Below are 23,450 nucleotides of genomic sequence, written 5' to 3' on the forward strand. Positions count from 1 at the left end.
AAAGGGTGTCTTTAGGGATCCCATTTGGAGCAGTTGAGTCAGCATGACTGTCGGCCTTGTTGTTTCTCAGCGTGGCAGCAGGACGGGGACGGGGGGGGGACGGGGGGAGCGTCTGACAGTCACAGACATGAGGCCAGAGAGACAGAGGATGGGGCAGGGGACACTGGTCACACAACAGCATGAAACAGACCTCTCTCCTCTCCATTGTCTTTTCTTCCAGTCTACAACTGGCCTAATCAAGGTCCCCACAGATACTGACTCATAGCCCCCCCCCCCCCCCCCCCCATAGACACTACACTACATTAATGCACATCATGCAAGTATATTCTGTACATTTTAAACACATTTCGGTTCAGCGCCACCTCTTTTAAAATCTGCACAGCTCTTCACTTTAAAACAAACTGCACATATCTTATTTTTCTGAGTACATTTTCCAATTTTACTCTACAAGGTTTTTGTAGATATATTTATTGTTCTTTATTTTTTTAATGTTGTACGTTTTTTGAAATAGTTTATATAGTAGCTCTATTTCTGCTCTTTTTCTTACAACTTCATTCCTTTTACTGTGTTAATGCACTCATCATTATACACCAAAGCTAATTCCTTGTATGTGTAAACCTGCTTGGATAAAAACATGATTCTGATTCTGTTAGACAAGTACAGTAAACAACAGAGGATCCAGCTTTTCTTGTGTATCAGGGGCTTGACAGATATGCCACAACACACAATTCATCACAAGATTAAGTCAGACTTACTCTAGGATAAAAGAGTCATTTTCTGTTTTAGTGATTTATCTATCTCACCCTTCTCGTTGAAAATAATCGCAGTGAAACAAAGTCGAAGTGTGATTTTGAAAACCATCATCTCAACTCTCTCTTAACAAAAGTCCATCAGGGTTTTGACAGCAGAGCGAGAATCAATCTCAGTGGGCGTGTGCAGAGCGCGGCCTCGCTGAAAGACTTGGAAGTCTCTGTTCTTTGAGCCCTGGACCACATCACAAAGCTATTATCTGGGAATGCCATGTCATATAACCTGCAGAGAATCAACTGTCACACATGAATTAATAAAACTACAAATTTAACAACAAACTATAAGATCCATACATTACATTGCATTTAGCTGACGCTTTTATCCAAAGTGACTTACAATAAGTGCGTTCGACCAACAAAATATAAACTTGAAGAAAACAGAATCATATAAGTACATCAGGTTTCATAGAGCTAAAACATTTCAAATGCTACTCAACTGGTTTTAGATAAGCCAGTCCTTTATTAGTATAGAAGTGCTTTGGTTTGGAGGCAGCAGAAAAGTGTTGAAGAAAGCGAAACATGGGAGGAATACTAAAGGGACTTTTTGACAGGATCAGGATTTATTTTTAATGTGACATTTGAACTTACCCTCATGGGAATAAGTGCATCATGCATTGACAGGGGAATAGGTCAGCAATAAAAAAACAAGACACCACATACATGATTCATCTTGAGCATACGTTTGAGCCAAATAATTGATCCCCATGTTATTGAGATTCTGCATTTTGGAGAAAATAAATGTATACAATATTGTCTTATATTGCTTTAATCTGACATGTGTGAGTCTATCAGTTTGTGTGTCTGTGCCTAGATAAGTATGCCTGTTTGAAAGTGTTGCTGCAACAATAAGGAAGCCCCCCGCACACAAATCACCACACCATTATGTTGTCTTTAGTGGCCTTTTTAGTGAAATCAGCGTACTTTCTTTGCAGCTCAATAGTGTTTCAGGAGCAACAAAGGGCCTAAGCAAAAATGATTTTGTGATTCAGTTGACTTGCATGTAAAGAGAGCCCATCTGTCCCACCTTTGTCAGTTTCAGCCCCCACAGCTTCCTGTGCAGAACAAAAACATAAGTATCTTATCCAACTATACAGAGGCCCTGGATGAATCAGTCTTTATTATGAGCCGCCATCTTTGAATAGTGTTTTTTTCAGACATACAGGTGCTACGTGAAGCTCTGAATGGGATTGATTTTGATACCATTCTGTTCAATTTCAAAGAGAAGAAAGAGGCATTCTTGAAGGATATATTCGGATTTGTTGTAAAGAGCGGAAAAATAAGCACACTGATCCTACTACAACTATGTCCTGTGCAGCCAAAGTTTGATACTTCTTTTTTCCATAGACTTCTATTGAAGTACAAAAACAACAACAACAACAACAAAAATACATACATCAGCCACACTGTATGCATATATTGGTAACACTTTACGGTAAGGGTACATTAATCATCATGAATTCAAAAGCATGAATTCATTCATGTAGTACTTCATGAACTATCAGTAATGTATAAGGATTAATAGTATCTCATGCATTCTGAGTTATTAATGATGTTCATGTCTTCTTCGTATAGATCTGCAGTTAAAGTGACAGGCCAAAAAACTGACCAGTCACAGCAATTCCAAGTGTTGTAATCCTGATTAACTGAGCATGACTTTGTCATTACTTCATCAAGTTTGTGCCCCTTCAAATAAAGTGGTGACCTTTCCGTCGTTTACACTGATAAATAACATATGATTAATGGCCTATGTCAAATTACCTTTATTAACCATTTGGTGCATGCATCAATCATCTTTGTGATCCCTCAAATAAAGTCAGCCCTGATGTGTATTTAGGCATCATGTATTTGGCAATATTACAAATGCAAATTAGATCATAATTTTGGACTTAATTTCAATTATCAATTATATAGTTAGGACTTTTTTGTATGTATCATACAGTATTATCTTGAAGCTCATATTCATAATATTAACAAATATTGTTGGCTTTGGATTTATAATCCAAAGCCAACAGGATCACATTTTCACATATCATGTCACATAAGAAAGCAGTAAAACATGTCGGCAAAGACGCAAAATTAGGAGGCCTACTTTAGGGAGGACGTGGACTACCACTAATTCAAACACAATAATAGGAAACAAATTGTCATAAAATGAAGTGTGATTAAAACCAGCAGGACCCAGGTTCATAAATTAAAAGATTCCACATAGGACAGGCCACAAGTATTTAAAATTACTTCTCTCTGCAGGTGGTTTTGAGGAATCCATTGAAGGAGGAATAAAAAGGATAAAATCATTTAAAAAATATATATTGGTAAAAATGAATAAAAAAATTATGAACTGTGTTAAAGGTTGAATACCTAAGCAAATTATTCCCTAACAGTCCCTATAAATATTGTTTTTATTAACCTCTGTATTTCACTGTAAGTACAGGTTAGTATGGTCACATTGAGCCTTGCTGTGTCACGGTTTTAAGTTTGTGTGTCTGGTAGTGGGTGTTTTTCCGTTCTCCTTGTCATGTTTTTCCACCTGGGTTATTGTCTGGTCCTTTTCCCTGTGTTTTCCTGTCGGTCGTTAGTTTCCCTGGTGTGTCTAATTTCCTGATTGTTTTCACCTGTCACTCCTTGTGTGTCTCCTGTGCTCATCAGTGTCAGCCCCGCCCCTGATTGTTCCCACCTGTGTCTTGTTACCCTGTGTTTAAATTCTCCTGTCTCCCAGTGTTCAGCGTCAGTTCGTCTTGTCTATTGTCATGGTAAGGTCTATGCTCCTGGTACTCTTGAAAGGTTTTTGATTCCTCACTGCGTGAGCGCTTTCGTTTTTTGTTCTCTGGTTTTTGTCATCTCGACTAGAGTTTTGGTGGGTACCTTTTTGTTCATTTTTGCTGTTCATGGAAAAATAAAGTATTTTACAATACTTTACCTCTGTCTCCCGGGTCGTGTAATTGGGTCCTACCCCCTAAGTGTCTGAGTTGTAACATGCTGTGTGATCCCATATACTTTAAATTATTATGTGGTAGTCCACGTCCTCCCTAAAGTAGGCCTCCTAATCTTGTGTCTTTGCCGACATGTTTTACTGCTTTCTTATGTGACATATGTGAAAATGTGATCTTGTTGGCTTTGGATTATAAATTAAAGTGTGTTAATATTATGAATGAGTTATCTTTAATGGTTTGTGAGCTTTAAGATAATACTGTATGATACATACAAAAAAGTCTTAACTATATAATTGATAATTGAACTTATGATCTAATTTGCATTTGTAATATTGCCAAATACATGATGCCTAAATAAACATCAGGGCTGACTTTATTTGAGGGATCACAAAGATGATTGATGCATGCACCAAATGGTTAATAAAGGTGATTTGACATAGGCCATTAATCATATGTTATGTATCAGTGTAAACGACGGAACAGGTCACCATTTTATTTGAAGGGGCACAAACTTGATGAAGTAATGACAAAGTCATGCTTAGTTAATCAGGATTACAACACTTGGAATTGCTGTGACTGGTCAGTTTTTTGGCCTGTCACTTTAACTGCAGATCTATATGAAGAAGACATGAACATCATTAATAACTCAGAAGTCATGATGATTGAGATATCTTAGTTGATGCATTAATTAAGGTATTGTTCCTGCATTAAGTCATGCATGAGATACTATTAATCCTTATACATTACTGATAGTTCATGAAGTACTACATGAATGAATTCATGCTTTTGAATTCATGATGATTCATTTACCCTTACCATAAAGTGATACCCATATATTGAAGTACTACAACAACAAAAACACATAAATGAGCCACACTGTTGCCCAAAGTGACATATTCCTTTAAAAAGAATAAGGGCACGTCACACTGTTTGGCCCATTTTCCATTTGGTGAGGTCCAATAGCAACCTTCTATGTGCCGGTTCAACTGGGCGAGTTCACATTGCTCATGTTACTCATCATGAAAGAAAAATATAGAACAACTTCACAAATCCCATTCTATATTAGGAAGTCCACAGTGGAAGCCCTTAATGCAAACACTTAACTACATGATCCAAACATCCATTTCCACAAGACCATTATGTTATTCCATTTGTCTGATATCAAATTTCAAGTTGCTAATAAAAAGCTGACAGCAAATGCATTTTTCAGTAAACACCTTTTTCTCCATCACACATTCCTCCCCTTCAGTAAAAGTGTTTACATTTAAATATAATGTTTCCCTCAAAAGATAATTTCTTTGAGTGGCACTCCTGATGAATGCGTGCCTGTCCTGTGCCCGACTTCCATTGCTCTACAACTCTGTCGGCATCTTACTGAGATGTGACAAGATTTCAATCACTACACAACACAATTGACCATGTCTGCCTCTTAGACCAAGCCTTTGCAGTCTGACCTTTACAACCTCTCAAAACTTTGCGGAGAGAACAGTGTATCTTCATCACCTGCAGACTATTAGGTTGGGGGAACAGATTACCGTGTCAGTGCTGCTCTTTACTGTAAACAACGGCTGTGTTGTCGTCCCTGGAGACGGGCGATTTGTCTGATTTTGGAGTAAAACAATATGGTCCAACTTCACATGGAATGACAATAGCAAATGCAATGACAGAAAGCCTGAACTGAACACAACCTCATTAGTAAAGACACAGCAGGAGAACAATGGTTGTGACCTAATTGGTTGAGCTTTAATTTGACCCTAACATAATAACAACAACGATATTAGTACTGATACAAGCAGGTCTCTCTCGGAAGTGACAGGAAATGAAGATGTGGAGTATTGTTTTCAGGCTAGACCCTCACAACAACTGACAGCAGACAACTCCTTCTCCTCTGCTGTCTCCTGGGAATAGGTCAATAGGGAGATTTACCACCTGCTGCTGCAGTCACACATCTCAAGGGGTTCCTCTGTGATTCGATTCATTGCCGAGGTGGTCTTTCCAAGCATGACACACCCTGAATAAGACATCCTTCTTCTTGTATGTACAGTGGGGCATAAAAGTATTTAGTCAGCCACCAATTCCGCAAGTTCTCCCACTTAAAAAGATGAGAGAGGACTGTAATTTTCATCCTAGGTATACCTCAACTATGAGAGACAAAATGAGAAAAGAAAATCCAGAAAATCACATTTTCAAAGAATTTATTTGCAAATTATGGTGGAAAATAAGTATTTGGTCACCTACAAACAAACAAGATTTCTGGCTCTCACAGACCTGTAACTTCTTCTTTAAGAGCCTCCTCTGTCCTCCACTTGTTAACTGTATTAATGGCACCTGTTTGAACTCGTTATCAGTATAAAAGACACCTGTCCACAATCTCAAACAGTCACACTCCAAACTCCACTATGGCCAAGACCAAAGAGCTGTCAAAGGACACCAGAAACAAAATTGTAGACCTGCACCAGGCTGGGAAGACTGAATCTGCAATAGGTAAGCAGCTTGGTGTGAAGAAATCAACTGTAGGAGCAATTATTAGAAAATGGAAGACATACAAGACCACTGATAATCTCCCTCGATCTGAGGCTCCACGCAAGATCTCACCCCGTGGGGTCAAAATGATCACAAGAACGGTGAGCAAAAATCCCAGAACCACACGGGGGGACCTAGTCAATGAGCTGCAGAGAGCTGGGACCAAAGTAACAAAGGCTACCATCAGTAACACACTACGCCGCCAGGGACTCAAATCCTGCAGTGCCAGACGTGTCCCCCTGCTTAAGCCACTACATGTCCAGGCCCGTCTGAAGTTTGCTAGAGAGCATTTAGATGATCCAGAAGAGGATTGGGAGAATGTCATATGGTCAGATGAAACCAAAATAGAACTTTTTGGTAAAAACTAGACGTGTTTGGAGGAGAAAGAATGCTGAGTCGCATCCAAAGAACACCATACCTACTGTGAAACATGGGGGTGGAAACATCATGCTTTGGGGCTGTTTTTCTGCAAAGGGACCAGGACGACTGATCCGTGTAAAGGAAAGAATGAATGGGGCCATGTATCGTGAGATTTTGAGTGACAACCTCCTTCCATCAGCAAGGGCATTGAAGATGAAACATGGCTGGGTCTTTCAGCATGACAATGATCCCAAACACACCGCCCGGGCAACGAAGGAGTGGCTTCGTAAGAAGCATTTCAAGGTCCTGGAGTGGCCTAGACAGTCTCCAGATCTCAACCCCATAGAAAATCTTTGGAGGGAGTTGAAAGTCTGTGTTGCCCAGCGACAGCCCCAAAACATCACTGCTCTAGAGGAGATCTGCATGGAGGAATGGGCCAAAATACCAGCAACAGTGTGTGAAAACCTTGTGAAGAATTACAGAAAACGTTTGACCTCTGTCATTGCCAACAAAGGGTATAACGAAGTATTGAGATGAACTTTTGTTATTGACCAAATACTTATTTTCCACCATAATTTGCAAATAAATTCTTTAAAAATCAGACAATGTGATTTTCTGGATTTTTTTTTCTTCTCATTTTGTCTCTCATAGTTGAGGTATACCTAGGGTGAAAATTACAGGCCTCTCATCTTTTTAAGTGGGAGAACTTGCACAATTGGTGGCTGACTAAATACTTTTTTGCCCCACTGTATGTATGTCTATATACAATGTGCTTAAAAAGTAAACTTAACTAAACTTGACATTAGATCTGTATTTAATCTATGGCCCATTTTTCACCAAGGGAGGTTAGTATTCTAGTTGTGTGAAGGTTCATTTTCGGAACATGGATTGGTTTCACATGGGGAGTCTTTTCTTGGCAGTCCCAGGAGTGTCTCTGATTGTTTCTGTCATTCATCAGATCACCGGGTCAAAGTCATTTTACAATCTATATGTGGTGTAAATTGGGAATGTTGCGGATCTGACATCAGATCTTTGACTTATGTGTTGCTCATTCATCACACGGCCTCTCCGATCCAAGACACGGACTGACATAAATAGCTGCTCGCACTCTGCTCTATAAATACACAATCAAGCACTACTTAGCAAAACTCTCTGGGGTTAACTTTCTGAATGGGAGCTGAAAAAGCTACACAAATTAGGTGTGATTGTGTTTTGTTGCTTGTTAGAAAAACACAAAGACAAAACAAGGTTGTAAATAAAGGAAAGGGTCTTTTTGGGGAAATATTTTCCAAGGTCCATAACTTTGACCCAGTTTATCAGTTCAAACTGTCCTGACTGAGCACAGGCACCTGTAACCTTGGCTGCTGTGCTCTCAGTGTTCTGTCTCCCTGTTCCTGCCTGTTGGCGTCAGCTGATAGAGGTGTTATGATTCTATCTTGTTATGCAGCATGTTGATTATTCTCTCTGAACTAGCTAAATACATGGGTCTGGGGTAGAGTTCTTCCGAATTGACGTGGCAACTCTACCGTGAAGTCAGAACCTCTGGCTCTTGGACTTGTGATGTGAATTCTCCGGCCGAAGCTCCTATAATAAACCATCATTGTTTGACATCAAAGCTCCTGCTCTTCCCGTGTCTCCTTCATGAGTCGGTGACTCCCACTGCATAGCTACACAGAAGTTTCCCCCACAGGTATAATATCAGCTCTTACAGAACATAATAAACGTACCCGTTTTGAATTGCTGTATATTTGTTGTTAACATTTTTGGTTTTTGTGCCAAGTCCCTGTACGTTTTTAAATCCGCCAACACAAGTCCAAGTTGCCCCTTTACAAAGCAAGTGTCAAGTACAATCACACCTTTTCATAAGCAAAATGAACGTATGTCCCAAGTCTTTAACTGTTGATAGGATTAGAGATAACCGGGAGCCATTGTAACAAAATAGCACCCGGTTTCATCCCGCTGACACTCATTCGAGGTACAGGGTCCAGATGCAGTGGCTATTACTGACTGTCTCAAACCACCTTTTGTCTAAAACTCTTTACCGCTAATTCTCGTTTTTTTTCCCTTGGGGTTTTATAGCAATTATTTGTAATAAACTAAATCCAACTGCTACTACATCTAATAATGAAGCCATTAAGCTGTGTATATTTGGGTTATTTGAAAGAGAGCAGGCAATCTAAAGACAAATTAACTTCAAAATGTATCTGTAATTATTCTTTGATTTGTTGTATAACATTTTATAAATAACAGTATAACTCATTCACTAGTGGATATTGTTTTAGCTTCCCAGGGATCTGATACTGTATGTGACAATCACATTGGAAATTCAATTATTTCTGGTTGATATTTTTAGTTAGGACTTGGTCAGATTTCCTCTTCTCTTTTGGTCTCCTGCAAAGCATGTTTTCAAGCACAAAACAGAGCTTCCTGTGAACTCACAAACAACTCTTGGCACCAATATATCACACTATATGGAATTGAATACTGCCTTCGTAGGGAGACACTTGTGAAGGTCCACAAGGTTGTAGTCACTGGGCACAGAAAGAACACGTACGTATGTACAGCCTATAGCTGTGACTTTTCTGCTTTTAATGATTGACGGGACATGGTAGCAATTCAGGTGTCTGAAGGACCCCCCACTGTGAAAGTATTGTGTGCGCAACTAACCAGAGGGAAAACCTGAAACAGACTCAGGGATTATACATCCCAACAATTTGGGAACTATTTGGAATTAGTTCCCAAAGAAGATCCGAACGACGTAGCTGGCAGAAGGAACGTGTGTGGCACCTTGCAAAGCCTATTGCCATGGCAGTAATTAATGAAAAGATAGTGGCAGAAAGAATAGTGGGAGTAGTAGTACTAAAGGTAAAATTGATAGATATCAAAGTAGCTATAGGTCTGCAAGATATGATGAAAATATGTGCTTATATTGTTAAATATAGCTGTAACAATATTACTAGCAAATAATCAAACAAATGCTGAAGTGTACTCAGTTCTGCCGCCTTCAGTCAACTGCTTGAATACAACTAATTGCTTATTTAAGTTGTTGAAGCTATGTATTTATTGATATTACTTAATGGTTCATATTAATTTTCTTTTTGTTTATATTAAATTCATCATTATTTATTGGAATTATTTTAGTTATTTAAAGTAATCCAGTATACTATATTTTGAAGCCAGCCCATTTCACCAAAATGCTAAAGAAAAACGAGAGAAACTGTGTTATGGTAATAGCTTCATATTCCAGACAGTTATACTTTCTAACATTTCTCTAAAGAGAGCAATTTAAAAGGCTCATTGTGTTTCATCCTGTGCGGGGAGAAATGAAAGCGAGAAATGATACAGCATTTGCATGTTGCAACATTTACCTTTGGTGATAAATATACTTTTAATATGCTTTGCAGCTGTCTACTATTCCTCGCATATTAGATCAACTAAGCTGAAGGATGTTCAGAGTGGGATACCAGAGAAAGATTGAGTGCGTGTCAGCCATCCCTTCTGGTTACCTACACAAGATGGATGGTTTGCATGTGATGGTTAAACACCTGCAGCTACACCTTTCTACATGTGCTGATAGTGATACATCACTATCCTGTTACATCCTCAAACATTTCCACACAGCCTCTGAGGAAAGTCACAAAAGGCTGAATAAACTGGATCTCTCTGGGACCAATGTCAAATATTTTGAGGGTATAACTTCTAGTCAAGGATCATTTTGCCCTGTTTTAAGTTTGGATATAATGTCTCTGAAAATCTGAAGCTACAAATTACACTTTGTTACTATGTTTTGAAAGATCCTAAATAAATATAGTTGTATTATTATGATTACAGGTTAAGGACAGAAAGTGACAGAATGCACAGAAACTAGTGGCTTTTTTCTCAATCTTTTTCTTTATCAAAAATAGTAAGACAAAACATTTTTAAACCTCCATACTGTAGCTGATTATTCTTGCCACACTTGGGCACCAGACACAATTATTCATTCAACACTGATAATGTTTCAAAGCCTGATAAAACTTGTAAGCAGGGGCTTATCCGGCAGAGATGCAGCGGTACTATTAATTTAGAGTTTCTGATCATCTGATGAATGTAAATCGAATATTAACTTTCATTTAAGCTATAAGTGCAGTATCATGTTACTTTAAATGCTAATTATACTATTTAGTAACAGTCTGACTTTTGCACAGACAACAGATGCCTACCCCTGTTGAAAAACAACGCTATTAGAGCAGTCAGTGTTGACCAAAACAGCGAAAGGTTGGCTTGAAACCAAAAACAAGGACTTGTTAAAAAGGTGAGGAACTGCAGACTTGGTTGATAATCCTCTGTAGATATTAGCACGTATCTACTGAAAGTGATTAGGTTAGACTAGAAGAGTGAGATGGTTAGGGTACGATTATAAAAAGCCATTAAAAGGAATACAGTGGGATGTTTGTTGGATGTATTCTAGCATCTACCATCATTCTCAGGGGGGTCATCAAGTGTCAACCATTGTTACATAAAAGTAAGTGATACTCCTCAGTCCTAGGAAGTCAATGCTGTTCAGTCATAGCTCATTGCAAAAAGAAAGAAAATATCATCAGGGTTATAAGATTGTTTCATCTGGTTTTGCAACAAACTACTTCAGAACAATACAGATACATCAAAAAATGACAATTTTAGTATCATCAGGATTCAGACCGTTTAAAATGATATGCCTTTTTTATTTGTTTTAAGGGATTTTCAGACACCATTACAGATCAAATGGTTTGACAAGATCAATATTTTGCATGCAATGTTCTGATGAGAGACTGTACATACAACTTTTTTCCCCCTGAATTATATTCCCTTTCATCACTCCTGAAGGAATGACATATTTAAAATCTCACATCTGCCATTTCAGCCCGTCGTGGACTGAAATATCAGCTCAATCTAGCACGATTGCGGCGGGTCCCAGACACTACTCGACTGTGATGGAGGGCTGTGAAGACGAGACAGAGCAGACACGCAAGGAGAGAGGAGCATGATGATAAGTGAGCTCTAGCATGCTAGTGCTGCACTAATCACGCTCTCCTGCTTTAGAAACACACAGGCATCTCACAGGTTATTGAGAGATAATGGGATTCTCTGGGCAACAGACACACAGCTAAAGAGAGATGAAATTTGAAAATAAATCATGCTAAATACTCTTTCCATCCTGATGTGTGTGTATAGTGGCTCTGACTAACTGTTCGTTGTGATGAAAGATGAGGAAATAAGGTATTAGGCAATATGGGAACAGAAACAAACCCAGCACTGAGTACCAACTTTAGACTCCTAGGTGCAAAATGGATACATTTAAATCCGAAAAGACGACATTCTGATATCCAAAGAGAGTCATGACCCTTTCTCCTGGACTTGGCACTTAATATAAAACGTTTGTAATTATGAAGCTTAAAAATGAAAATATGTTATTCCCGTGTGTATACACCTTGCACTATTTTATGTTTAGTTTCCCTTTTTATATGTTTTTCTTTCTTTTTACAGACAGTTCTTAGAAATTAATTTCCAATCAATTCCTCATTAATTCTTGCACACATGACAAAGAACTTCAAACTTGCAAAGCTTCATTTAATGCTGGTCAAATGTACCCTCAACAAAAAAATAGTTTATTATTTTATCCTAATTCCATTGTTAACATACTGTAATGCCATGGATGGCGGTTAATTGTCTTACAAACACGGGTCCACTCTTAACTCCAGCCCCATACAGTTATAGGATCAAGGTCTTGTGTTGTTATTTTAATAAACAGCTGCAAGAGATCAAGCCTTTTATGAACCCATCTTGACATTTACAAGAAGATTGACCCCTCTTTCTCATTTGAATATGGACACCCGTTAAGCATTGTTGGTCAAAGAATATCCACCAAGAACTTTAACCTTTCAGCCGGCACCGTTCTCTGACGGATTGTTAAGGGTAAACAATAACCTCACGTCATATCACTTTATCAACATCAAGATATCACAGCTGTACAAAATCAAAAACTGTATTGTTTGCCTTTTAAGTGTTATGAAGATGTCTTTAATAAACAAGGACCATTAATACAAATATATTAAGTCTCAAAGAGAGAAGAAATTATTCAAACCATATTTAGCTTTTGGCTCATTTCCATCTGCAGGTAAAGATAACAATCAACAAACACTTAAACTTGAAATCTTCTCTTTCTAACCGTCATCAAAACAGATCAATCTATAAAATATAAAGACCGGAACATTCATCAGAACAAAAACACGAGTTCAAGGTTCTTTATTTGTCATACGAACATAGCTACAGTGTAGTTATGTCGATGAAAATCTTAGGTCACAGGCTTCTCCAACAGTGCAACACAATACAGAAAAACAGAAAAATATAGTGCAAGTAAATATTAAAAAGTAAATACAAAAAGAAAAAAAAGTGAAATAGTGAAATAAGAGTCTATATGCAAGCTATTGCAATGATATATTAGATAAATAGATAAATAATTACTAAGTAGCAGATGAATGTTATATAGTTGCTCAAGGTCAAGAAATAAATCTATTTGAACCCAATATCGATCGCCATGAATGACCCAGAATATTTACCAGACCTTGAAAGAACCACTACTGAGAAACCTTCCTTTAAATTCTGCATGATATTAACATGCCAAAACAAAGCCAACAAGCTGAACACTAAAGCAGAGTCCGTCTTCCTGACCTGTGACACACTTCCCCTCCACACACTGACGCACACACTCTTTCCACCAGTGCACCCTGTAGCTGTCACTCATTCCCTGCTGCAGTGACCTCTGTCAGGCTTGTGTCACTTTTTGCGGAGCGGGGTTATCACGGCATCTATACGCACTGACTCTCCATTTGTTTATTTATTTGTCCGCGTCGCTTCAGTTTCCAGTGTCTGCCTTCATCCTGTCAATCTTCTACTCCCCACTTCTCCCACGCCCCTCAGATGTCTTGTCTTTTTACTCGCCACCTCTCCCTGTTTTTCCCTTTCAGGTGTCTGCAACAGAGGTGTTGGATTTCACCTGTCTACAGATCCACTCTCTACTTTCACTGAGTTTCTCTGAACTTTGTGAAGACTTTTTATATACTCTTCTTTTCAGAACTTACCTGTATTTATGAAACTAAAACATCCTTCATTCCAAGCAATGAACGAAATAGGAGAGGACTATTAAGCAGTTTATCAAGAGAGGATGCATCTGAGTGATGTTGGAGCTGCTAAGAGGTATTGTGCACCACAGTTTTTAAACAGTATAAACATTAAAGTTGCGAAACTTTGCTACTCTGAAACCACAACAAAGTTTATTTATGCATATGACTACATGTAAAGCGAAAGAGTTCACTCTTGGAGACAAACCAATAAATAATTATCACGACTCTGCAGTTCCCCCAGCTCAATGCGTTTTAGCATCTTTCAGCTCATTAAACCAAGTACTTCCTTTACTATTTTTAACTCAGTTAACGGTGTTTTTTTAAGACTAACCTTTCCACAGGAGTTGGTAGAGAGTAGAGACCAAAGAGCAAATATTTAACCTACCGGAAACATAATGAATATTCACAATATCAACTTTCATGTAGTGATACTACGTCAGTGTTGGAGTTACGGCTTGTTGCACTGCCCCCAAAATGGAAGAAAATAATCCCATAGCAAAGATGGTGAACAGAAGTCATTTTTTTAGATTTTTTTTACCACCCTTCAACATGTCAGGAACCAAATTCAGATCACATCCTGCTCAATGAAATCCCAGCCAAACTCGACAAAACCCCCTGCTGAAATAATAATTGAGGATAGATGTGAATGATGTGACCGGAGATGATCAGGGTAGTGTGTGGCAGAATTTGTCAGGAGATTTAATTTCAAGTAATTAAAGATTAATTTGATAAAGATGCAATGATGTCAATTTGTTTTCTTATTTGTGTTGCTGTATTGGAGCCAGTTTCCTCCATTAAAAGGGTTTCTGTACTTGTAAGCCTTCACATGCTCATTTCTCAAGTCCTGTGTGTGTGCGTTTACATGTGTGTGCTTGTGTGTTCACCACAGCAGTGCTGTAAGAGCTAGATTTTCTGCGGGGATCATTAAGCACCAAGTTACTGAGGGAAATATCTCATCAGCTCATGAGCTGCACACCGGGGGACGAGCAGCAGGATCTGTGGCCGGCATCACAAAGCAAGTCTCCACTAAGTCTGAACACACAGGATAACACCTCGAGAACAGGTATCACGATGATGGCTACCAACCATCACCGGTAAGAAAGTTTATGCAAAATGTGTAGCTAAATTAATCCTACTTTAAAGAGTCAAGGACTAAAACATTTTTATGCAACAACGATCTGAAGGCTCAGTTCACACCGCAGTAAAAAGTGGCACAAATAGGAGTTTTCACATGTGACCCAGCTCATTGTGAACAGCACAAACTGATCGTTTACATTCAGATGTGTGCCTCTTTCAATGGGCTCCTAAAACAGATACTGGTCAGATTTTTGTGATGAACATTAGTATCGAAATTAATACAACTTTTTACATCTGGTATTTCAACAAAATAGACATTGGTCCAACAGGTCAAGTGGAAACGTTTTCTCAAGATACTTTTCCCAAAGAGCACGTGTAAACTTTAATGTACTCACTGTGAATGCTGTCCAGATTGAAAAGATATTGCAAACAGACATACAAATACATTGGTCTAGCTTTAGTTTGGTGTGAGTCATAGTTAGAGTCTATGAAACCCACTGATTCTCTGAAGTTAACTGAGCAGTTGAACTGTGCAGCATGGTGATCAAACCCGGTTCCAAAGAGCCTATAATCTCACTTTGTGATACAGCTTCCTGAATGTGTTAACATGGGTACATTTACAGGAATTATTCCTCTACACTCTGAAGAAGTTTACCAAAACTTTTGAAATATATATAATTAACACCAGCAACAGTAAACAGAGGACACAGGCTAATGAGTCCCATCATTTCCCCCCACCGCGCAGGGTGTATACTTAACCTGTCCTCTTCCTCAGTACACAAGGTACATAATCCCGACCACAATACTAATTGTTATGATTTCCCCGCTCTGAAAGACTCTGATAGGGAGCTTTGTTTTTTTGTGCAGGATGAGCAATCAAGATAAAGTAGGCCCTTTTTTTATCACGGTCTTACAGCAATAAAAGGGAGGAAAGAGTAGCCCCTAAATACTACCACACCTGCAGCAATTTTCCATCTGTATTTAAAATGTTCTACATCTTCAGTTCCAATAATATACACTGAGCAGATTCTGCAAACATACGTACTTATATTCCCTTGGGCAATGAATTGGTTCCTTTGGGCATGTCCTTGCACACTTGGCCTATTAGCAGCCGGGATGCAAACTCATCAGGTCTGAAAAGGTTACAAGGATCCAAAGTCCCTCCCCCTCAGGTTCAATGTTAGCAGCACCTTTGACCATTTTGAAAATATATCTGTAAGCCTCTGCAAGGCTTGGTCTTTAGTTTTGACATAGGATCTCAAACTAGGAATATTGAATAATCCCTAGAAAGGAAGGGGCGTACATCACGAACTAAAGAAGGTGGATTCCTATACAGATCAGATACAGTACTTCTTAATTGGGCCGTTGTCAATTTATTTTGTTTTTATCTTTCTAGACTCACTGGGAAAAAATGTAGGCTCACTGGGAATTGTTCATCTCCTTTTTTAACATGTTTTACAGAAATGTAACTAAATGTTAATGCTCTCACAAACCTCAGCCTTTGAGACGTTCTTGATCTAATTGCATTTTCAACATTAAAGTAAATGTCCAACAAAGATTCCTATCCTTTCCTCACAAAGAAAAAAATGACATAGCCTACTATAGCTAAAGGTGAAGTTAAGATGTACAATTTTAAAGAAATCTGTTTTAAAGCACTCTATATCTAATGATTTCCACATGTTGATGTTTTTTGACTGCAGGCAAAACGCCCTTGAAGGATTGGACGTGACAGCACATTGAAAATGATATTGTTAGGTCAATTCATTTCACGCTAAAACTCAACACTGACTTGAGGAACTCCTGCATAGTCACATGAAGGAGTGATTTGACTCTGCATAATGGACAAGGATAGACCAACAAATCATACAGGAAGATTTGGTAAGATTTAGATTGAGAAGAGTTCAGTTGTGCCCAACCATAAAGATTTTAAATACTAAAATGCTTCCCGAATCTCATTAAAAATCGTATAGATGCAAATCCAGTTTTTTATGACTAAACTTGGAAAACTTGCCGAGCACCGACCTGACGTCCAGCTGAGAGGAAGGCTGTGTGTTTGCATCCACCTCCATGTGATCCATGTGTGTTTCTGTGGAGCTCTCAAGGTGATACTGACACATCTTCTTCTGAAAATAAAAAAGAGATTTGTTATTATGCAAAACTCAAGTACTGAAAATGTGCTGATACTTTTTAATCACTGAATGACAAATTACATTTATAAGGATCAAAACCATGGACTGTCAAAACTGCTTTAGAGGTCACCACATTGTGTTAATCTGGTTGCTTTATAACAGAGAGTAAAACCCTTTGCTCCCACTCATTGTAAAACTTGTTAGATCAGTCTTTGATACATTCAGCTGGGTTGCATCGTGACAAGAAAGCGCTTTATGTGTGCTCGAAAAACCAGATGGATTCAGCTCTCCCTCCTGAGTCCTGTGACTTTAGGGTATATATCGAACATATGAAAGCATCTATCCATAGCCCTTACTGGCGCCCCATTGTTTTGTATGTTGTCTGAAAGGCCAACAGTAATACAATACAATATAAGCCAGATTCATACTTTGTATAAAAAACATCTGAATAAATGAAATAAAATGCATCCATGTCATACTTGAAGAGAAATTTGATTTGGAAACTCGGTATGATTAAATTACAAGTCTGGTCTAAAACGCACATTTTTGACGCATGCCCTTAACTTATACAATCGTGTGTAATAGTGCCTGCTGTCTCTCATTCTTGCGTTTATTTTTGATCAATTGACAGACTGGGCAGTGGTCCCAATTGGAGGATCATTCAGCAAATTGTTGCGCACGACTTGGTGACATCAGGGGTGAGGGATCCTGAGAAATGACTCCGATGTGGGTATGACGACAGTGACCGGTAAGTATAAATGCTGAGACGCGAAGTTATCCACTCATACCTCCCGACCCGGCCCAGGTCACCAACCGCTGCGAGAGGCTGAGAGCAACGAGCATCAACGCGAGCTCAACAGAGGAGACACTTTGGACACTTCCCAGGTGAGTTTGGCCCACTTTAGAATAAACATACAACGCAAATGTGTCCGTTTTATGTATTAATGGCTCCGTCTTATATATTTGTGTAGGTGCAATTTATTTTTGCGTTTTTAAAAATTCACCTTGGAGGTTTTTAGGCAGCGTTTCCATCATTTTCAATTGTTTCTGTCCGGAAAACAAGTTTAAAATTCGGCTGCAGTTTTCATTTGTTTTTCATGCCGATTCGTTTTTTTTACTATTGCCTTGATTTTATTAGAACTTTTAACAGTTCGGAAAACAATAGCCAACTTACTGAATTTGCTGTTAACAAACTGAAACCGTTTGCAATGAAACAATGATATCCTCCTCGTCTGAAAGGCGAGTAACAATCGAAAATAAGACTCGCGGTTTCGATATTAAATCTTCTTAAACATACAGTGTAGACATATGTTAAGAGAGTTCTCATTGTTCCCACATTAATTTGATCTCTTGTACCATACCATTTCCCATAGATCATAATCTATTTCTTCATCAGAAGACCACCCACATTACCATGAAGTCGACATGTCTGCTCCTCTTGGCTTCTCTCGTGGTCTGCAACATGACTGTGTGTGGAGGACAGGGCTTCCCCACTGAGGAGGAGACAGACGGCAGGACCATAGACGACATCATACTACAGAGAGCAGAGAGTCTCCTGTTACGGTCCATTCTCAGGAAGATGCAGGATGAATACGGCAGAAACGGTGCGTATCATGGATTTGTGTCGGATCAATGTTCCAGGCATAGATATATTTGGTGTAAAAGAGTGCCAAGAAGGATCTAAAATGTTGGATATTCCAATTTTAAAACGTTGTTAAATTCAATGTACCAATACTATGGCATTGAAATCTGGGCTATTTGACATATGTTTAAATCGGAAGGCTCTAACTGATGGCAACATCTTATAAGCAGTTTTACGTACTTTTCGTTTTTAATTTAGATTCAATTTTATCATCGTGAAGAAAGAATGTTTGTTCATGTGTTTTAAATTGTTAAAATTGGTTAAGAATCTAGTTTCAATGTATTAGTTTGCAAGGAATGTGGACCAAGGCTAGACTCATTGGTGCGTAATTTACGCACGGTCTATAAAAGCTGGAGAAACACTTTTTAGCAGTTAGAGAAACTTAAATTAGACTTTGATCTCCTTTAATTAATCTAAATGTTTTCCCTTTTCCAGAAGGGTCTTCTTCTCAGACAGAATGGGTGACAAAACGACAACATCCCGGTAAGAGGTACATCGAGGATTTGGAGAAGCGGCAGCATCCGGGGAGGAGAGAAGAAGATGAGGATGAACAGTACGTGGATGTTCAAAAGAGACAGCATCCGGGCAAACGCGAAGATGAAATGCACTCTTTCATGGAGCTCCAGAAAAGGCAGCACCCGGGGAAGCGCGTCACGATGGAACACGTTTCTGAAAACCCCATTGTGCTCCTGAGTGAACTTTCAAAACGGCAACACCCGGGGAAGCGCTACCTGGTACTGCACAGCAAACGCCAGCACCCAGGTAAGCGCAACTTCGAGGATGAGGAGGACGACGGCGACTGGGACGCGGATTCAGATGGTTACGAAGAGTTCGCCGAGTTAGAAAAGCGTCAGCACCCAGGGAAACGGTTTTTGGATAACTCCAGTCCGGATTTAGGCACGAACAGTCCCTGTGATGTATTGGACCCTACGAGCTGCAGCAAGACCAATCTGCTGCTCGACCTTTTAGACAACATCAACAAGAGCCATGTCGAGGAGAAGAGACAACACCCGGGCAAAAGGTTTGCACCCGAGGAAGATTTAGTGGAAGCAGAGTAGGTTAAACGGTCTGGTGCGCGTGCACTGTTTTATTGTAAACAAATACATGTGTAAATGAAGTGACCATAAATAATTATGAAAAATGAAAAAATATTTTGTGCTACCGTTTTTCTTTGGGCGACAGCATACATGTCTGCTCCTCTTGGCAAAACATCTCTGCTGTTTTTTTTGGGCTGGCGAAATTGTCTTTATATATCTAAATATCGCTGATTATGGTCTTCATTAGAGTACGTGTCATATCTTAAACTTTATTAAGGAATTATTATTATTAGAAATATTAACTCTTTATTTTATTAATTAGTCAATTAGGGTAAAAGAAGAATGACACCTTCAGTCTCCTGGCTTTGGCGATGTTGCCTCTGTGAGGAAACACACGCTTGTCAGTGCATCCTGAAATATGATCTATGGAAGTGTGTTTACGACTTTGCAGAGGACATCCCTTGATTGGTTGATTTATGTTTATTTATTTTATACTTCTGTATAATATAATGAATACCACCGCAACTATAAAGTTTCACTGATTATTTTTCTACATATAAATTGCATGGATTAAGTTTATTTAACCTATTGTTGTAAATTCAAAGTTATACCTTTGCCTTGAAGTCAAACCACCAATGTTTTTGTTGGACAATAAAACGCATTGGTAAAAATGTATGGCTGAAGTTGCAGTAATTCATGCCTCAAGTGCACTATCAAAGTATTTTAAATGTTTCAACCCAACAGGTCTAAGTGTGTCCAACAAGGCAGACACTGTCCCTTAGCTTGATCTAATGGTTCATGCAATTCAACTGCACACACACTGTGGCAGATATCCTCTTCTCACTTTAATTGGGCTCATTCCATCACAGCAGCTGCCTACACAGGCCTGATCAATATGCAAATTGTTTCCTCAATTACATGCATGGACACTTTATGGGAGAGGAGCTCCACTAAATGGCACACACAACATTCAAATCCAGCAGTAACGTTTCAGTGGAATGATAAACCATTAAAAGATGCACACAAATAATTTCAGCATAATAAACTCAGGAGGGAGAGCTGAATCCATCTGGTTCTTCTGAGCACACATAAAGCACTTTATTTTTACGATGCAATGCAGCTGAATGTATCACAGGCAGATCTAAGAAGTTTTACAATAAGTGGGAGCAAATGGTTTTGACTCTGTTATAAAGCAACCAGATAAACACAATGTGGTGACCTCTAAAGCTCTTATGGTTGGGCACCACTAACCACTATTCAATCAAACCCTCACCAAATTGTAGTATATGAAACTGTCTTATATATATATATATATATATATATATATATATATATATATATATATATATATATATATATATATATATATATATATATATATATATATAAGTAATTATTTTTTAGTCAACATGAAATGCCTCAAGGACAGGATGCAATGGGCAAATAATACTAACATATTATTCAGTTAGGTCCTTTGTAGCTTTGGCATTTATTTTATGTTAAGGTCATATGTAAACTCTCTAAAAGGTTAATATCTTATCTGTGAATGTGGAAGTGATATTCACACACACACACACTTTTATTACTCTGTCTTTAGTTTAGCGTTTTTGTTTACAATTTGGGTTTTTCGAGCCTTAAAAAATAGGCAAAGTCCATTTGTGACAGCTCATCACAGGTTATTTTTAATGTAGATGTGATATTTCCTTTTAAATTGGGGTCATATAAGTTTGAAGAAGTAATTTGAAGTTGTGTAGTCATGAAGGTAAAATTACCCAGGACTTTACAATACAAAATCAAAAATCAGGATAACATCTTAAACATTATTTTACGTAGGCCTAACAGAAATACTTTTTCATTATACATTCAATCATCATTAGATTTTTGTTCCTGATCCCAAAGATTGAGAACGGCTGAATCAGCCCAACCAATTAAAGCCTATTTGACTAATTAGAGGCCTCAGAGAATAATTGAGCTTTGACTTCATGAACATGGCATTTTGTTTTATCGCAAATTGAGCCGAAGGCTAAAACAATACAAAGTTTATAAAACTATAAATTGAAGGTGAATTAGCTAGTTTAAGGTCCAAATGTTGCACAATGCCGCAGGGTAGGTTATAATGCAATATTCAATATAAATGCTCATTACTTCAGTTAATTTTAATGCAAATTCCTGAACAACTTATAAATTAATAAAATCCAACTCAACTGACACCGTTTCCATGCGACCCATTGCACACCAACACAATGAACTCAAAGGTAGGGTAGGTAATTCACTTCAGAAACACTTTTTGATATATGCCATTGAAAGTTATATGATGAGGCCCTCTGTGTCGCGAGCGTCGACGGGGGAGGGGGGGGAGGTCCCCTCCGCGAGGTGAGGCCCCACGCAGTCTGCGTGATCTGCGTGTAGGGAGGGGCGGCCCTGCACATATTTCATCTGTGGAATCCGTGGCGCTGTAAAAAGCATGTTCAATTATCTGCCCCGGCCCGCGGCAGATAATTGGATGGCCTACCTGCCTGTCAGCCTTCCATTTCGTGCACAAACTTATCTCGTGCCCTCATTGGTCATGTGTGTGTTGGCATGGCCGTATCTACCATTGAGATCACCGAGGTCCGGACCTCGGTAATATTTTTCGAGCTGTGTATACAAAACTTGTGAAATAATTGCACTGAATGGGGTTATTTGTAGTACTTCCATTTACTGCCGATGGGGGCGCTGCATAACTGCGTAGCCTCGATTAAAGCAAACAGAAGAAGACGACATGTGTCAACAACAAACCACCGCAGCCGAGCAGCCCGGACTTCTACCGGAGCAGCGAAGGAGTGATGAAGTATCTAGAGATCTGAGTCCAGCGGACCGCTTGTGTTTCTGTTCATCAGGACATCATATGACCAGCAGATCCTGTGTGAACGCTCTACGTTAGTCAGTGGACGTCCGACAACATGCACACTAACTTATATTGCAATTTGCAGCTATACTTTGGTTTAAATTGCGTGAATAAACTAGCTAGAGAGCTAAAGTGAATTACATTCATCCAATGTCAGAAGGATTACCTTTTAACAAACGTTGTAATGTTTTTCTTTCATTTCAATTTGAGTAAAACAATGGAGATATAACATTGTATTGTTTTATTTTTACACTGACTCAGATATAATGAAAAGACTACGTCAGTCGAAGCTCAGCTTTGATAAGGAAGAGACAGGACAGGCAGAGAGAAAGAGAGAGAGAGAGAGAGAGAGAAAGTGATGGAAGTCAGGGAGGAACTGCAGGTATAGTCACACAAAATAATGTAGGCTTAATAACCCCATATATCTATATATCTATAACAATAGTCTTAATTTACAATAGGCATAATTGTAAAACAACATAGGCCTACATCTATTGCAGTTATGATGTCATAATAACATACAATTGTATAAAACACAATTTGCTTACATCTTTGTTCTCTTTTGATAATCAAACAAAACGGATTTAAATGACAAAAAGAATGCAAACAAACGAACTAAATTGCTGAATTGCTTTTGATTCACTGGCAGGAGCGACAAGTGAGGAGGAGCAAAAAGTGAACAATGACGGAGAGATTGAACAAAGAGAAAGAGTAGAGGAGAGAGTAATGAACAGGAAGAAGACAGAGAGACTCAATAAGATGGAAGAGATGGTGCAGGTTATGGAAAGGAGAGAGACATGGAAAATGAATGTTGACAATGTGTTGTGATCATTTTAGCCTCTTCTGCATGTCCTGATCATTAATAGTAACAATCAACTGATTCTTATGCATTACACTTTCAAAAATAATTGATG

General features: G+C 38.7%; 1 protein-coding gene across 2 annotated transcripts; it reads left to right on the forward strand.

Annotated features, from left to right (window-relative positions):
- The first annotated feature begins 17,769 nt into the window (after positions 1-17,769).
- trh (thyrotropin-releasing hormone) lies at positions 17,770-20,276 on the forward strand. 2 transcript variants are annotated; one of them, XM_079678765.1, is made up of 3 exons: positions 17,770-17,855; positions 18,344-18,574; positions 19,048-20,276. In XM_079678765.1, exons 2-3 carry the CDS (start codon positions 18,385-18,387, stop codon positions 19,668-19,670), a joined length of 813 nt encoding a protein of 270 aa, XP_079534891.1. In that variant the 5' UTR covers positions 17,770-17,855; positions 18,344-18,384; the 3' UTR covers positions 19,671-20,276. The 2 variants fall into 2 exon arrangements, with proteins under 2 accessions (XP_079534891.1, XP_079534892.1); XM_079678766.1 differs by having other exon boundaries at positions 17,781-17,855; positions 18,370-18,574.
- The last annotated feature ends 3,174 nt before the right edge of the window (positions 20,277-23,450 follow it).

This window comes from Notothenia rossii (assembly GCF_949606895.1).
Source record: "Notothenia rossii genome assembly, chromosome: 4".
NCBI classification, from domain to species: Eukaryota; Metazoa; Chordata; class Actinopteri; order Perciformes; family Nototheniidae; genus Notothenia; species Notothenia rossii.